This window comes from Crinia signifera, chromosome 8 (genome assembly GCF_055691185.1).
Source record: "Crinia signifera chromosome 8, ASM5569118v1, whole genome shotgun sequence".
Lineage (NCBI taxonomy): Eukaryota > Metazoa > Chordata > Amphibia > Anura > Myobatrachidae > Crinia > Crinia signifera.
This window is the reverse complement of record NC_139224.1, coordinates 132,090,409-132,109,191: the sequence shown is the minus strand read 5'-3', so window position 1 is coordinate 132,109,191 and position 18,783 is coordinate 132,090,409. Positions and strand designations below refer to the sequence as shown.

The following is an 18,783-nucleotide window of genomic DNA, read 5'->3' as shown; positions in this document are numbered from 1 at the left end:
AAAAAAAATCCTTACATTTGTGATGTATGTCGTTCAAGATATGGGTAGTACTGTGCAGGAGAAGCTCTGTGAGTAGTTGTGCGAATAGGTAAGATTGTGCTATGTCAGGATTGGGATAGGACATTGAGATGTTAAAATGGTTATGTGCTGTTTAAAACTAATGTACGGAATCCAGTGGCGGAAATAATTGTTACTACAAGATCATGGAGATCATTGAAGAGCAGTAATCAAAGAGACCATTAAGTCTTCAACCATCCTTGCTGTTCAAATGCAGTGTTGGTGCATTCGCCCAGGTGTCAAACAATGAGGAAATGTGAATTTTATGGGGGCGTTGAAAATATTTATTTTACAGCAATTAAATAAACTTGGGTTAATAAGTGACAATTAAGCTGGGTCACTCGAAGACCAAATATTGTACAATTTGTAGTTTTCAGCTGAATTCAATCACAAATTGGCCACATAGTCTAGTGCAGGCATGTTCAAACTATGGCCCTCCAGCTGTTGTGAAACTACAAGTCCCATCATGCCATGCCACAGTTTTGCTATTAGGGAATGCTAAAACTATGGCAAGGCATTCTGGGATGTGTAGTTTCACAACAGCTGTAGGGCCACAGTTTAGACATGCCTGGTCTAGTGTGTATTCACTGTTTTGCACACCTGTGTGTTCCTAGCATGTTCTCATCTGCTTGCAGGCAGCAACAGCTTACTTCTGGATGTTCCCATTCAACAATAGCACAATTTACCATTTAGTGCATACAGCGAACCTACATAGTTCTATCGGCTATGATCCAGGATCGTTTAGAATGTAACCAGCTTTATAGTAGTGAGTTTGACAGACAAAGCTCTATCAGAAGCGGTTGAATTCTGTATTTCAAATTTTTGAAATACTTGAAAAAAGGGATTACCAGAATCCCTTTTCGGCATTCTATGAAACAGGACGACAAAAGCAGTATGAGGCGAGAAAGTCTGGTTAATAATGGGGGCTAAGAGCGTTTAGGTGTATACACACGTACAGATTTTCTGTCTGATCTATCTGGTGGGAACAAAAACCTGGAAATGTATGGGACCATATGACAATCAAAAATTTTCACCCAAATGCAGGAAAACAGAAAAAAAATATATGCTTTGATAAATTTGTTATATCAGAACGATTAAACTTGTCTGATGGATCACTGTCTGTTTTCAAGTGTTTGGGAACAATTTTTTGATTGTCAGTTGCTCCCATACATTTCCAGGTTTTTGTTCCCACCAGATAGATCAGACAGAACATCTGTACGTGTGTACGCACCTTTTGATTTATTTATGAGGGCTTTATGACCATGTTTGAGAAAATACTGGACGTGTGATTTAGGTTGGACCTTCAAAACTGCAGTAATAGTCTACAGATTCTATGTACCTGTGTAAGAATATTCAGTTACACCAAGTATATTATATTATGTCAGTCATTCTTTGCTCACACCGTGTCCCATTCAAAGTTAGATGTTGGGACATTTTGAAAGTCAACTAATTGTACCAAGAAGTATGAAGCAGGGCTATATGGCAGTAGGACCATAGTATTGTTGTAAGAGGACATACATATAACATGGTCAATAAGTGATATGCGGTCGGCCTAGACACTGCAACCTTTTGATTCTTGACCCTTTTTAATGGTCATCCTTAAGTCATCACTCACCCCAAAATGTAGCTTCTCGTGATACATAAAGGTAAAATACAGCTTCATAACTGTGAATCAATTGGGGAACGATCTTAGATTGCTATCCACTAGCAGATCTATACACATCACCTGAACCCTAACTTTCTGTTGCTAATCCCCCTTACGATACATATGGAATACTTGTGCATTCAATATATTCTCTAGTTAGTGATCCATGTTGAATTAGGCCCATAATACATTGCAAACCATAAATACTATAGTTAAAGGGGCAGATAAAGGAGATTTACACTGATGGAAGATTTTTGGGTGGAGAGTTTCATTTTAAGTTATGGAGAATTTTAGACAAATAAGCCCCTCCACATGGAGTGTAGACCGTGGACTTCTCCCAGGATGTTCGCATATAATCCTGGCTTCTACTCACACTGACTGAACATCATTTTGGCTGATTCTCCAGACGACCGTTCTATTTTTGGAGAGGCTTATTTGAATATTGCTTCCAGGGAACAATGCCTGAAAGTCTCCCGATCATTAATCAGTTTATTTAATGAGTTTAAGCATGTTACTGATTTAGCATTGAGTAACATTATGATTTATTTTATATACTGTACTTCTTTAAGTTTATGCAGAGACCACAAACTGATGATGGCTACTGAGGTTTGATGAGATACTCTAGAACAGTGGTTCCCATTCTCGATCCTCAAGTACCCCTAAAAGTTCAGGTTTTCCAAGTCACCCAGCCAGTGCACCGTGTATCACCAAGTCACATTTTTTTAAAATCCACAGGTGACCTGGAAAACATGAACTGTTGGGGGTACTTGAGGGCAGGTGTTAGAAACCACTGCTAGAGTAAATTGGACTAACCACCAAGGTTTAAAGTATATCTATGCTTGGTCATATGTGACTTAATTAGTGACTTAGGGGTAGATGTATGAAGCAGTGATAAGGGAGGAGAAGTTATAAAGTGCCTGGTACTTTATCACAGGCCAATCAGCTCCTGACTGTCCCTTTATTAAACCCAACCTGCAACTTAACAGTCAGGAGCTGATTGGCCAGGAGCTGATTGGCCTCCCTTATCACTGCTTCATGCATCTACCCTTTAGTCAACATTGGTTTATCCATCTGTGCTGAGCCATGGATATATATACTTAAAACCTGTACCTCTTTAGGGTGTTCTAATGGGTTAAGTCACAAGAGGACTTTACAAGGCCATAAAGTTAGCGCTATGAAAAAAAATATGCTTTAAATGCAGAATTTGTTTTGACCCTTCAAATCTCGTAACAGTCTCATCTGAATCGTGTCACACCCCACAAATCTTAGTCTTCTATATTTGTCCCTTAGTGCTTCTGTAGTGATTTCTTGATTCATTACTAGTATTGAATGGTTTTAGTACCTGGATAATGGGATTTAATTTATCTAATCAGAATCCGCTATAACCTGACTTTTCCTATACTGTCTGATTGATAACTAGTGTCCTGTCTGCCCTACAAATAAGCATTTCTGATCCATGTAATAAAATCATTGCAGTCTGTCAATTGTCCGCATTGTTGTTCCACTCTGTGGTGGTCCGCAAGGCTCAGTAGCAGCTATACTGAAGCTATACAAGAATGCATTACAGGTTTTCATAGTGGGGAATGAGATAATACACAGATGTTTTCAGCTCACTGTTTAATTTATTCATAAACCTAAGAATCTGCCCCACAACAAATGCTGCATCATAATGGGTATAGATTGTCGGTTGCATGTCGGACTAATGGTCTATGCATTATACATAGGCCAATAGTATCATCGGGGGTGGGGGAGGATCCATCCTTGCGTGGCAAGATGACACAATTACTCATGAGCATGGACTTTTAAGAGTTGAGGATTGTGGGAAGACATGTCTGTTGATCCCCAGGATTAGGTAGGGAGATTCAAGACCCACAAAGTGCAAACATTCTGTTTTATATCAAGACATTGATTTTCCAACCATTGTCTGTGAAGGCTCCTCTATCTTGCATCACCAACACCAATTTCATCATGATGTGGTTGGTGTGCAATTTGCGTCAGTTTTACAGGGCTCCTGAATGAGGGAGCATGTGAATTAAAGAGAATTCCAAAGGCTGAGTGTGGTGTCTGCAGAGTTTGGCAAACTCAGTGATCGTCTACAAGGTCTAATCTCAAACCTTTTTTGTTTTCCTTTTAAAATGGAGGATGGTCCATCTCATCTAACCAGGAACCCGGGCTAGTGGGGAAATCTGGATAGCCCATGCTGCTTTCTGTTGAGATGTCAGAGGAGGGAGCGGCTGGTAGTGCTCGTAGAGGAGGGTGGATCAGAAGCCCCCCTGCATTGTCCATGTTGTATGGCAAGCCATGGGATGGGAGGGATGAGATAGAAGACGGTGACTGTGGTATATCATAGGGGCTGCCATCATGAAGATCCTGATAGGATTGTCCCGTTGCGTCTATTGTGAAACCTCCATTGACCAGAGGCACATTTACAAGGTCCCCTCCTGCACCGTAAATTCCGGCTGTGGATCCCAACTCAGACAAAATCTGTTCATCTGATTGAAAAAGAATAATATGACATTTACTGAAAAAGGACAACTAGTTTATGCACATTGCTTTCATAAACATATATATATATATATATATATATATATATATATATATATACTGTGTATATATAACTGAAGGATAGAGAGAGAAAACCAAATGTTATTTAGATGGCTTATGTATGAATGAATAGGTAGGGGAAAATAATAGACAACATAGTGAGATATGCAGGAACATGTTATTGTGGGCCCATTTAAAGTTTGTTAAAATTCCACTACTATCATCTATTTATCAACCCTTCTAAAGATTACAAGTGGAAAGCTACAATCTGATTGGTTACCCATTTCAACCAACCAGATACTAGGTATCATTTTATAGACTGATTAGAGTAGAGGAGCAGTGCTAGAAATATCTTAGTTAACATCCGTTGGTGAAATATATCTGCTGCAACTTACATGGTCTGATATTCACTACCAATTAAAGATGCCTTACCCATCTTTGACAGTCTATATGTTCATTAGTTCAACGTATGACAATTGTTATGTTTATTAAAACCACGTCTGGCAGTACCTGTATCTATTGGCCTGAACCAGTCTCGCTATTAAAGTCGGGAATTGACGTTGCATTAATAAAATCAGTACAGAACTTAAGGTACCCCTGATGAAGCCTGATTAAAGATGAAACGCGTTGGGTAACTTGAGGTCTTGAGCTAATACTGAAACGTTTCACTCATTAACCGGAAGGGGAGACGTAACATCAAAAGTGAACAAAAGCATTTGTATTTATGACTTATTAAGCAGAATTAATGTAATTATTATGTGCAATATTGAATTGTTTTAATAAATTATTGTAAAAAAAAAATGGAAGGTATTTTGGTGTACGCTACAATATTGGTTTTAGAAAGTAGACTTATGATCCATCAATAGCTCAATAACCGCTAACTTATAACTTCATGTGCTTCTTCCTAATACCCTTTTTTTGTTAGATATAGATATACTGTATATATACATGATACGGCAAAAACTTGTTTTCCAGGTACTGTAGTTAGTATTCGCTGTCTTCTAAAATCCAGTGCAGGCTTAGTGTGTCATTAAACATGTCAAGTCACACTATAAAGATCGTCTTTATAGTACACTAAAGCATAGATATAATGAAGAAATTAGTCTGATATAAAATAATAGGCAGCGGGTTTGAATTATAAACTGTTTAATATTCCAAACACACGAAAATCATCATAAACCGGTTGATGGCTGAACTAGAGGTATGATTAATGCTCCTTCCGCGTCCTTATTTATTTGATCAATTGCCTAGTTCACGGCCGTGTTTGACAAATGGACTGCAGGGAATACTACTCAGGTATTTACTGGAGATGGAGAGGATGTTGTAACTACCGATGGCTGTCATCTCTGTCGTGGCTACAACTTTCCTGCAGCTCTGGAAACCCGCTGACAAATACAAAGTTCATTACAATGCACTATATTTCATAACAACAGAGCATGAACTTCCATAATTCACAGTAACTTTTAGGCTCTGAATTGCTTTGCACTTTTTAAAATGAAGGGCAGGTTTCAGCTGTTGCTGGACTTGATTTTTCGTGAGCCGCAAACGTGGAAGATTGAAGTGCAATTTTTTTTATGGTGTTTTTTTTATGGGGGGGGGGGGGGGGGTGAGGGTCAGTTCATATGCGTAACTGCTCACATCACATGCCGAGTGCCTGCCAATCAGTAATAACTAAGCATAAGCTGCACACAATGTTATCACTACATATACGTTTTGCGGGTGCCGGATGGGATCCCGACAGTCATTTACCCTACGTCGGGATCCCCACTATCAAAACATTGTCAGCCGGGTGCCCGAAGGCCACCGGCTATTCTCCCTAGTGGGGGTCCAGTGCCTGCAGCATGGCGAGCGCAGCGAGCCCGCAAGGGGCTTTGTTGCACTCACCATGCTGTCTGAGTCCGGCCAGTCGGGATCCCGACGTCGGGCTAATGACTGTCGGACCCCTATACCACACCCACGTTTTGCCACCTAAAAATTACTCCGTATACATAAAACACATATTTCTCTTTCATTTAATCTGGGGGACACAGGACCATGAGTTGCTCCGGGGGACCATTGTAGCTGACACTTATAAGTGCCCAAGAAAGCTGTTCTATCTTTGTTCCGCTGCAGCCCGGGACCTTTAATGTACAGTATTTGTTCCAAAGTTTTTTTATTTGTAATTTCCATTTCCCGTTAGGCAGTGATGTGTGCAGCACACAACAGGTGATCCGGTGGTTTTCAAAGCCAGTTCTGCTGGAGAAGTGAATTGTGTCCAAACCACAGTATCTGCTGCCATCTGGGGCCCTTGCCCTTTCAGAGAGTAGCAGTTGCTGTACCAGTTTAGCATGCCAGCTGCGATCTTGGTTGGTTTTTCTCTGTGGCACACCTTTTCCAAGCAGGAGTATGCACTGGTTGGCTGCCTGGGAATAGGCTGCACAATTTGTTTCTCCTGAAGTGGAAGTATATTTGATTGCAGGTAGAATTTTCAATGAAGGCAGTTGAGAGTCTGTCTTGGATTGCTCCTTTACTATGTGACTAGAGTCACCATCCTGTGTCCAGAAGAAGACTATTCCTCAGCATTACAGATGCTGCTAGTCTCCAGGACAGTGTTCCTGACCCTAGTAACTCCTCGGTAACTAAGAATTTTAGTGAGGGCCAAAAAAAAAAAATCAAAGTACACATACTTACCTACTCTCTTGGAAGTTGTGGGAGACTCCGAATTTCCCAGTTAGTCCCCTACACTCCTGGACTTCCTAGTTAATTTGGCAGGATTGGGAGATAATGATAAACATTGTGGGTTTATAGGGCCCCGTCACTGCAGACGCAGTTTGATACAGGTAGAGTTCAATGTCAGTGATGGCTATCTCTGGCAGACGTGCTCTGTAAATGCATTCATGAGAGGTGAACTCTAAACATTCCCTTGTAGCACTTTCCTTCATGTGCGGCCTTTGGTATAGATTGTGTTGTGTAAGGGTTGTAAAAATACTTCCTTACCAGTTTCCACACTGAAGCCCAAAGGTCCTTATTTTAAGAGACAGGGCAGTGGCTAGACAGCAAGCATCCCATATGCAGTCATTAGATACAAATGCAAAACTCATGTGGACCTTTTCCCATGTTGATCTTTTTCATGTCTTTTTCATGTCGCCATTTTGCTTGTGTCAACCTTTGAACATGTCAACCTTTTCATGTGTCAACCTATTGGCTGTCAAACAATAGTGGTTGACCTTCTGACTGTTGATAGAAACTGTTGTCCTAACAATCCACACCCTAAGCATCCAGTGGTAGGCCATTTCCTGGATGCAGTGAGATCCAGCTAGCCTGTTAACTCTTATGAGTAGGGTCCTCCTTCCTCACGTACTCACCCTACCTCTTTACCTCACCAGTGCTTCTGCCCGGTTTTTCCCTTCCTCTACTTCATCTTCAATCTCCTCGACAATTTCCACACCTACTTCAGAACTGATGCTGATTTTAGTTCTACCAGCTATACCCCTATTTATGCTGTATTTTATCAACACACCCTGTACGTTACCTTGTAATTTGTTTTTTTGTTTGCTATGTACGGCACTGCGGACACTTTGTGGCGCCTTATAAATAAACGTACTACTACTACTACTAGCCAAGTAGGGGCTCAGGACCCAAGGAGCATGGGAAACTTAATAGTTGACAGGCTGGTTCCCCCTTGTATTAGACCAAGGTGGTAAGTTGCCTATTCCACTTCTGGGATAGGTGGGAGAGGTCCTCACAGATCGCTGGCTTTTTAGGGGTCATTCAATGTGGCCGGAACCTGAAGGTCCCCCCACACAGGAGATTTTTCTACATAGCTCATCCAAAGGACAATTTAATATAGGCAGTCCTGGGATCTGCCCAGTGCTTCTTTTCTGCCAGGCAAAGTGATTTATACAGTTCAGGCGGAACAAGGGTTTTACTCAATTGTGTTATTGGCCAGTAGCTGTACAGGTCTTATGGAGCCATTCCCAACCTCAAGGCACTCAACACCAGTTTGTGGGTAGATCAGTTTTGGAAGGAATCATTGAAGTTACTTATGTCTGTTATGGAGGCCAATTATTTTTTTGGGAGGGTTGTTCCATGGTCCAATGTTCTCCTGAAGTCACAAATGTTCAGCCTTTCACTGTGCAGGTACCAGTCCCTGCAGTTTAGTATGATTCCAGAGAATCTTTGGCAGGGTCTTGTCTTAGGACACTGTCTGGGGTCAATGTCCCAGGGCTGCCCACCTTCTGGGTTGGGTGGCATCTTCACCTGCAGTGCCTTTGGTTTCTGCCAGATTCAGGCCATCCCATCACCAACTCAGAGCCATTTACCTTGCATTGACCAGATCTCCGTCCAATAGCAGGAACATCTTGAATATTGACTCTTGCAGAATTCTTGATGGTTTGCAAGTAATACTATGTTGCTCAACCTAATTTTAGGGCTACTTTTTAAATATTTAATGTTGCCACTTAGAAATGGTTGGTCTCTTAAAACATTTGCTTATTTTGCCTGATCTACATTGTGTCCTCATACATCTAACCTCCTTATGCCACACAGAGGGCATCTTTATACGCACATAGGAATTTGACATGGAAAAAAAAACACAGCTGCTGTATTGTAGCACTCAGTCCCATATCAAATTAATCTGCACAATCTTCTGGTGCGTCCAAGTCGCATTTTGATTAAGACACATTTTCTGTTAAAAAAAAAAAAGGGCCTAAGCTGAGTCTCATGAGTCCTGATGTCTTGGATGAACTCCTTGCTGCTACTGTAGGATATATCTGTACTTCTGTCATTGTTTCCACTTACATCTGTACTATTAAAATCACCCATGACAAGGACAATACTTTTCTAAGTTCTCCTAATTTTTCTACATGTGATTCTGTGAGGAGATCTGGAAAACATGCAACCCTAATGGGCTATTGAGCACTGGTGTAGAATAATGGGACGCAATATCTGATGGGAAGCACAGTGTAAGGAAATTATATATTCATAGCAGATTCTTAATGAAAGTTAGGATATTTACCTCTGTAGCTTAATTCACTGTCGCTTATCCCACAGTCCTCTGTAGAACTTTCTTTCCCATGCTTTCCTACCCGTGTTTTTCTCACACTCTTGTAGAAGTGACCCCAACGTTGTCGGCCAGCGTCTTTTTTCAGCCGTTTCTCTTTAGCGCGTCTGTTCTGGAACCAGACCTGAGGAGGGGAGAAGAATTTGAGTTCACTGACCCTGATGTGTAAAATGAAATGGGTAACTGCCCAAAAGAGGTGTTGCCTAATGTAATAACCAGTGGAACAAACCTCTGACTGCCAGAGCTTTCCCCTAAATTTCTGCACCAGTTTTTAAAACGCACCGATGGGGCTTCATTACAATGTGCAGGTAGTAGAAATACTGTAGCAGCCATGAAAGATCATACAACATACCCCCCTCAATACCAGTGAGAAAAAAGGCATTGACTTGGATATTTCCTTGAAAACTATGATCTAAGACTTTTCCCAGTATATATATAGGCCGAGTTATGTCACTAAAAGACAGATATCAATCAGGCGCTATATAAGATTTGATAATTGTATAATACCAATGACACACAGCCTTAGGTCAGACAAGACAAGACCTGGTTGCAGCTGCTCCCATATAGTAATAAACTACAAAACACAAGTCAATGAAAAGACCGATAAAGGGAATGCTGGAATCGTTAAAACATTAAAAAATCAAACTTATATACATAAATATAATATATATTTATTATGATATCAAATATGCAAATGATTAAAAGGCACAACAAATGTATAAATACTCTATACATTGACCATTTGTATAGATAAAGGGGGGGGGGGTAGTTCCCCTTAGTTTCAGAGTATAAAAGTCTATCTGTGCACATAGAATATGTAATATAAGGCACTTATATTAATTTTCTTGTGAACTAGAGTCCAGTGTTGGCTGCTCTGATATGACCCCTAACTGATGGGGCCATTTGTATTTTTACTCCCACCATTAAGGGGGATAATAAACCAGAGGCACTATAGTGAGGAGATTTCCACAATGGCGGATCTCCGGAAGCTGTGTCGCCAGTATATCACCCTTCCTTCATTGGCTTGGTCCCAGAATCAGCCGCTACCTTGCTCGGTGATGGCCAGGACTTTCTGGAGAAACCGCGGACATCTGCTGGTGAGAGCCCCCATTGTTGAAATCTACTCACTAAAGTGCTGCTGGTTTATTATCCACCCTATTGCCAATGATCAATGTATTGTAATACATTTGTCGTGCAAAATGTGATACATTGCTTATTTTATATCATATTAAATATATTATATTGAATTATTCATTTTTAAACAATTCTAGCACTCACTTTATTTGTCTTCTCATTGAGTTATGTCACTGACGTCTACAATGTGTATTCCACTACTAGTGAAGTGTATTCACAGTGTATTCACTACTAGTGAAGCCATCACTAAGAGTAAGACCAAAATTAACCATATACAGGTATAAGGCAATTTTTGGTGCTGCCTCCTTCACTTTTACACCCCTATCATATTATACTATATCCACGACTACACATTTTCCCTTGAGAGTCTATTACCAGCCAGATTTCAAATACAGTCCAACTGCTTTACACATGTTGCAAGCAAGAAACCCTTCTTAAACCATATAAGAAATTTGTAACACATTAGACTATGCCCCAATCCTTATAAACCACACTCTGATCCATAGAACCACACCCATGTTAGACTGTCATTACATCATATATAAGTTGCCAATATGTCAGTCACACCCCTGACCGAAAATCCTGATTGGCCCTAGAAATTGAGTGCCAGATAACCACATTGATCAGACTTTATTGCCAATGAGTCACATTGCACTTGCCCAAATGCTACTTAGCTTCATTACACTGTTTGAAGGCCATCTGAAAAACTGTTAAGACGACACAGGTCAAAAGTATTTGACACAGGGGACGACTTTGATACAGGACAAAGGTATTCAAGGTTGTTTAGCAGGCAATCTGATGTCAAACACCAGTGAATTTGCTAAAGCCAACAAGCACAATCCAACATTTTACAGTTAGGGCCTTCATTTTTCAGGACTCTAAAGATGTTTTTAAATATTTTCATAGTGGTGCCAACAGGTATGTAAAAGTGTGTTAGTCGGCTATTTTAAAGCTTTATTCATCCTAGTTACTGCCCAAACTGTATTACCTGCACAACACGCATGTCTAGCCCAGTCTCTGAGGACAGCTGTTCCCTCACGTGGCGGGCCGGTTTCGGCGAGTTCTTGTAAGCATTCTTTAATGTCTCCAGTTGTTTAGCTGTTATTGTGGTTCGAGGCCTTTTAGCTCCTCCCTCAGAGTCATCTGGATAAAGAGTGACAGATGTTTATAAGGTTTCATTCTTATCAAAGACTAAAAACATTTAAAATAGACTAAGATAGTTAAAAGCATTATGTATTGCAATAATTAAAAAAAAGCAATAAAATAAAAGCAAGCGCTTTTTAGCGGTTTGCTATTTCAGTGCTCAAAAGTGGAAAGTTCATATTTATATCTACCTTATTTTTAAGTACCATACATTTATTTTGGTCCATAGATGTTTCCTCGTATGCTAAATGCTGCAATATACTTGTATTATCTCTATACCTCCATAAGCTTCAGGGGCCCGGATGTAGCAGCACCGAGTTCAGTGGCTATGCAGGAGGGGTGAACTCGGATGTTGTTTTTAAAAGGGCAATCATTTACAAGTCAGAACCATGCCTTGTAAATGATTGCCCCTTTAAAAAGATGTCTGAGTTTGGCCGGAAACCGAAATGACTTCTATACTTTGGTGCTATTAGATTCGACCGATGACTCTACAAATTGCAATAAAAGCTGCACTTTATTATCATGAGCTGCAGAACAGTTCCACAATAACACTTTCTCTGTGTGTTAGGACACCAGTAGACTACATAGATAACATCATATTTCAGTTTTGCTTTGATCCGTGTACATAGATGGTGCCCAAACGTGTCTTCAAGATCTACCAACAGTTCATGGTTTTCAGGAAACTTGTGGATCTATAGTAGGAATAAATGCAGCATGTTTGAAAATGTGACAGTTAGTAATGACTACAGCTGTGCACCAGCTAGGTGATTTGGGTCATGTGACAGTTGGTAATGACTACAGCTGTGCACCAGCTAGGTGATTTGGGTCATGTGACAGTTGGTAATGACTACAGCTGTGCACCAGCTAGGTGATCTGGAAAATGTGGACCATTGGTAGATCTCGAGGACCGGCTTGGCCACCCCTGTTTTAGAGAATACCTATTCTAAAATCCTATGTCAAATACAGTACAAAAGTAAAAGCATAATTATTGCATAAAAATTAAATCGTGATTTAATTGCGATTTTTTTTCTATATCAAAAAGTTCAAAACTGTCTCCTTTATACCTCGTCACTGCAGAGGAAGAAAGCATCCGGTAAAAAAATAATTAAGTTTCAGTTTGATATAACATTTTAGGACTGTGAATGACAAATAGCACATTTGGGAAGGAGCTTCACCCACTTACAGAAAGCTTGAGTGATTTCTCCAATATGATGCTGGCAGTGATGATGTCATGGAAGGCTAATTACATTATAATCCGATTCAATACTCGGAACAACTATCCGAGCGTAGGTATAATATGTGGCACTTTACAAAGTGCTTGTCAGGTGGCTTGTTATATTTTATACAGGGAAATCTAAATTCTAACATTTAAAAAGTAATATATTTTCTAAGGGGTAAATTTACTTCAGATTTAAAAAATGGAAAGTTATGTTTCCCATAGCAACCAATCAGAATCTATCATTTCATTAGTGCATTCTAGAAAATGATAAACAGAATCTGATTGGTTGCTATGGGCAACATCACCTCTTCATTTTTAGAACCTTTATGAAATTTACCCCTTAGAATTGACAAAATTTGACTATTTAAACTTTGATAGCATTTAGCCAATCAAAAAGATTTGGTACATTCCTATAATTAGTTTGTTGACCAGAAATCCCTTAAATTATAGTTTGATACTTGTAATCTGTAACACATCTGGACTATTCACAATGGAACTGAAACAAAAGCCCATTAGCTGGATCTATGTACACGGATCAAAGCAAAACTGAAATATGATGTTATCTATGTAGTCTACTGGTGTCCTAACACACAGAGAAAGTGTTATTGCGGAACTGTTCTGCAGCTCATTATAAAGTGCAGCTTTTAATGCAATTTGCTGCTGCTAGCCACAATCCAGAGAGACTGTCAGCATTATATGGTTAAGAAGCATACAGTAAAGGTCCATACACACCATACTTGCCTACCCTCCCGGAATGGCCGGGAGGGTCCCGCAAATCGGGTCCCCCTCCCGGTCCCCCAGGAAGGGGGGCAAGTCTCCCGCATTTCCCTACAGCCCCGGCTCCCCCTCTCCCCGCGGTCTAAAAACTATGACTTTCGCGGGTCCGCGGGGAGGGGGCGGGGCTAAATGACGCAATTTGCGGCATTTCGCAGCATTTTTAGCCCCTCCCCCCACCCACGGACCCGCAAATTGAGGCTTCAGCCCGTCATGATGACATCACCCGTGCCCCGCCCCCAAAAACGAAGCCTCTACCCGCCCCCTTTCACTCCTCTCTGGGCTTATCCCGGAGAGGAGTATGCCAAAGTCGGCAAGTATGATACACACTGGGCCCAGCGTGTATGGACAGCGATGATGGGGGAAATCAATTCATACTGTACATACTGAGCGATTTTCCCGGGGGTAGACGACGTTCAATAGCAGGACGCTATGGAAAGCAGTCCACCCCGTATCTCATCTTCTGATAATACCAGCAGATGAGCAGCAACGGCCGGCGATGATGCAGGAGCGCACCATCGCCGGCCCATACACACTGGGCGTTTTTTGAGCTGAAAGGAGCGCAAACGACAAAACTGAGCTGCTTTCAGCTCAAAATCACCCAGTGTGTATGGGCCTTAAGCTGGCCATATATCAGGAGGACCTGCAGGTTGTGAAGTGGTCAAACGAGCGATTATATGGCCTTAAAAAGTACACAAGATCTGCTTACGACTGTAATGAGAGCCAACAGATGAGAGGTGCAGCACGTCTCATCTGAGGGCTGACCTCACGGCCTGCATGACCGCGCATCATGCGATCTTGCGCACATGATCTGTTGCACGACCAGTTGAGATTGGACGCTCGGGTCCATTGTCCTTCTGGTGTATGGGGGCCTTTAGACTGCAAATGTAAGCCTACTTTACTAACTATACAATGCACCAGTGCGTCTATTCTTTCTGCGTCGATTCCTTGCCAGCCTCAAAGTTCTGCAAATGTGAAACCTGAAGGTGAAAATGCATCCTCGGGTATTTTATTTGCTTTCCTGTATGTTCACTGACTTTTGGTGGAATGTTATTGCACGGTGAAAATGTCACGTGTATTATTATTATTATTTTATCCTGTTTTATTTTATTGTCTTTTACCGTTGACAAACACCTTGTTTTAAGTGAACTGTGTTTATACCTTTGTACACATTGTACCTCTATCTCATTGATCTGTAATGCTTCAATAAAAGAAAATTGATAAAAAAAAAAAAATGCATCCTCGGTTAACTGGAGAATTCAGGAAAAAATGTCACCTTTCTGTAGACCTGGGGTTGTCTCCTGAAATGCCCCTTCTCCACCCCTAACACGTCATTTACAAAAACCTGCTCTTGCAAAATGAAATCTCGTCTTTCTGCAATACTTAGCCAGTAATGCCCACTATACAGTATGTCACGTCTCCAATCGGAAGATAAACCTCCTGCAGCCAGCGCCATCTTGACCTCCAATTCTACATGTATACACTTCAAAACAGAAAGCCAGCTATGTGCCAACACAAAAAGCCACAAAAAGCCACATGCACCACAATTGTCTTCAATTACTTTCTTAGCTGACTTGGGATGGACATGTGGGGGGGGATGCAGTTAAGATCCCGGCGGTCGGGATCCCGGCGTTCAGAATCCCGACGCCGGAATCCCGACCGCCGAAATGCCGACACTTTCTCCCTCCTGGGGTGTCCACGACACCCCTGGAGGGAGAATAAAATAGCGTGCCGAGCGTAGCGAGGCACCGGGCCCGCTGCGTGGCGAGCGCAGCGAGCCCGCAAGGGGGGGCGATCCACGTCCCCCCCTTGTCGGCATTTCGGCTGTCGGGATTCCGGCGTCGGGATTCTGAACGCCGGGATCCCGACCGCCGGGATTACATATCGGATCCGTGGGGGGGGGGGGGGGATAACTGTGCTATACTTATGTACAATTGTATACCTTATCAAATATTGGGGCAGATGTATCGAGCTTTAACAAGAGATAAATCCAAGGGTGATAAGGAGAGATAAACATCCAGCCAATCACCTGCTAGCTGCCATGTTACAGGCTGTGTTTGAAAAAAGTCAGTAAGGAGCTGATTGGCTGGACGTTTATCTCTCCTTATCACCCTTGTATTTATCTCTTGTTAAGGCTTAATACATCTGCCCCCTAGTCCCTTATTTAGTATTTATGTATGATGACAAGTAGGGAAGGTGCCTATTTGTTTCTGTATAACGGCCTATTGGCGAATTGAGGCATTTCTTACCGTTCTGCTTTGCTGTCTCATAGTCTTCTTTGCAGACTAAGCGCCCATCCTCCATAAGGTAGAACTCGTCCCCGGTGGCCAGCTGCCTGCTGCAGATAATGCACGAGAAGCAGTGCAGATGATATACAAAATCCTGGGCTTTTCGAACCACCTGAGTTGGGGGGATTCCCTGCTGACAAGCCGTACACTTGGTGCCAAAGCGTCTGGAAAACAAAACAAGAAGGGGACTTAGGGCACAATGCAGGGAAAGGCAATAAGGGGCAGGTATCTGAACTTGTCCACAGTGATAACAAGCAATTGGGTGTTGCCATTTACTAAATTGTACTAGAAAACTTAGACTTAACCCTTTGAGTGCCAAGGGAATTTGTCAAAATAGGTGTAAAAATTGCCGAAGCAAACATTATCCTTCATCATAATGATAATTACAAATCTTTTCATGTTGCAAATAGTAACCAATCAGATCCTGTCTTTTATCTTCTATAAGTTGCTAAATAAAAAAAGTAGGAGCTGATTGGCTGCTATGGGAAAATCCCATCTTCAACAGAACTCCCATCTTAGTAAATTTACCCCTCAGTCTATTGGCTGAGGTACAGTAAGGGTGTTCTGTGACCACCAGCGCTGTCATAATATTTTCTATTTTACATGGTCTGAATATAATATGGATAAATAGCCAGAGCTTATCGTTTCCTTTTCAGACGTTATCATTAGATAACAGATCAGTATAGATAAAATAATAAATTAAATGAAAAACAGTTTGTTAGAGCATGACTATATATTATATTATATGAATTGGTCATTCTTGACCAGAAGTTAACCCTTCTTATGCCCCTTTCAGACCGCACTTTTAAAACGGTAAATTGCCGTTTTTTTACCGTTTTAAAACGGTAATGTGTGCGGTCTGAAAGGTCCAGTCCCACTTAACCGGTTAGAAAATGCAGTTTTTTCTAACCGGTTAAAATGCAGGGTCCTACCCGTTTCTGAACCGGTATTTTAGCCAAAAAATCGGCTCAGAAACGGTATTTAGGACCCAGCCAATGAGCTGGGTCCTAAATTCAGCACAGTGAATACTTAATGAGCGCTCATTAAGTATTCACAGCACTGGAGCCCCCCCCCGCGCGTGTCGACACCCCCCGCGCGCGTGTCGACGCCCCCCCGCGCGTGTCGACGCCCCCCGCGTGTCGACCCCCCCCCCGCGCGTGTCGACGGCCCCCCCGTGTCGACTTACCCCGTGCCGGTATCTCCGTTGTGGTTCCCGGCACTGCAGCTCAGTATGCTCGGAAAGCACTTATGAAAAAAGTGTCTTTCAGAAAATGGCTGCCCCCATACGGAAGACAGTTTTTTTAAACTGGGTTTCCTATGGGGCAGCCATTTTCTGGAAGACACTTTTTTCATAAGTGCTTTCCGAGCATACTGAGCTGCAGTCCACAACGGAGGTACCGGCACGGGGTAAGTCGACACGGGGGGGGGCGCCGACATGCGGGGGGGTGGGGGGGGCGTCGACACGCGCGGGGGGCGTCGACACGCGCGGGGGGCGTCGACATGCGCGGGGGGGCGTCGACATGCGCTCGGTCGACACGCGAGGGGGGGGGGGGAGCTGCACGGAGGGGAGTGCTGAAGGCTGCACTGGCTTTAACCCTGTATTTGGAAAGTTTCCAAAAACGGGTCTGCCAGTGTCAAAAAATCGGCACTTAAACGGTAATATACCGTTTAAGTGCTGCGGTCTGAAAGGGGTTTTATCTGGCAGACCCGTTTTTGGAAACGTTTCGAAATACAGGGTCAAAGCCAGTTATGCGGTCTGAAAGCAGCATTAGATACAGTACAACTTAAATACAATAAAGCGACAATATTTATTAAAGATTTTGGGGCAGATGTACTAAGCATGAAAAGTGATAAAATGGAGAGTGATAAACCACCAGCCAATCAGCAACTAACTGCCATGTCACAGGCTGTGTTTGAAAAATGACAGGAAGGAGCTGATTGGCTGTCAGTTTATCACTCTCCATTTTATCACTTTGAAGCTTAGTGCATCTGGCCCTATATGATTTGACTTTATTCCTAGTGTGTTTCTATGCTGCAGCATTGGACATTCACCAACATACCGCATATACCATGGATATTTGGCTGGCTAGTTCCTCTCTGAAACTATTACGGGAGCTCGAAACCATTTTATTTGCACAATTGTTCCTTATTAAGGTAATAAACACTACAAGGCTAAAAGTATGTGAACTCACGTGGATCAACCACAGCCATGCATAAAACCCAGCAAACAGCCATAGAATCTCTGTAAGCAAAGATTAGCAGTAGCATGGGTCATACTGAAGAGCTCAGTGACCGCCAACGTGACACTGTCATAGGATGCCACATTTACAACAAGTCAGATAATCAGCTGTCTGTAATTAGAGCTGGCCCGCCACCTGTAAGTTCTGTTATTTTGAAGTGGAAACAGGAGGAAAGCAGCTCAGCTGCAACGCAGTAGCCTTCACAATCTAACAGAATGGGACCTGAGAGTGCTGAAAACCCTCGTCACTCACTACTGAGCTCCAAACTGCCTGCTGACTGTTTGTCTAGAGCTTTGTAGATTGGGGTTCCGTGGCCATGCAGCCGCACACCAGCACAATGCCACATTAGATGAAGTCGCAGAAAGCATATGGTATCAGCCTTTACCATCTGTCAGTCTAATGGACAAATTTGGGTGTTGCGAATGGCAGGAAACCTAGGCCTTATTGCCCCATAAAGGTTCCTAAAATAATTTGGGGGGGGGGGGTACATATTTTTAAATGAAAAAATAGCCATTTATGCCATAACTTCCACAATGATGCTGTTGTCTATCAGGGCACCTCAAATACTCGCTCAAAGCTCTTTATCCATAGATTTGCTAAATTCTATCATTTGGATGCTTCGTTTTGGAGTTGTGTGCATTACCACTGTGACAGTTGGCAGCGGCGTAGCTATAAATTACCACCCTGCCAAAAAGTTT

General features: G+C 42.1%; 1 protein-coding gene across 1 annotated transcript in view; it reads right to left on the bottom strand.

The window, feature by feature from the left end:
• Positions 1-1,958: 1,958 nt before the first annotated feature.
• Positions 1,959-18,783, bottom strand: part of LHX4 (LIM homeobox 4) — a 68,960-nt gene continuing 52,135 nt past the window's right edge. Inside the window, exons 3-6 of the mRNA XM_083157175.1 lie at positions 15,807-16,009; positions 11,410-11,564; positions 9,243-9,411; positions 1,959-4,194 (exon numbers count right to left, since the gene is read on the bottom strand). Of these exons, the coding sequence (XP_083013301.1) occupies positions 3,833-4,194; positions 9,243-9,411; positions 11,410-11,564; positions 15,807-16,009 (889 nt within the window). The 3' untranslated portion in view covers positions 1,959-3,832. The remainder of the gene's footprint in view (positions 4,195-9,242; positions 9,412-11,409; positions 11,565-15,806; positions 16,010-18,783) is intronic.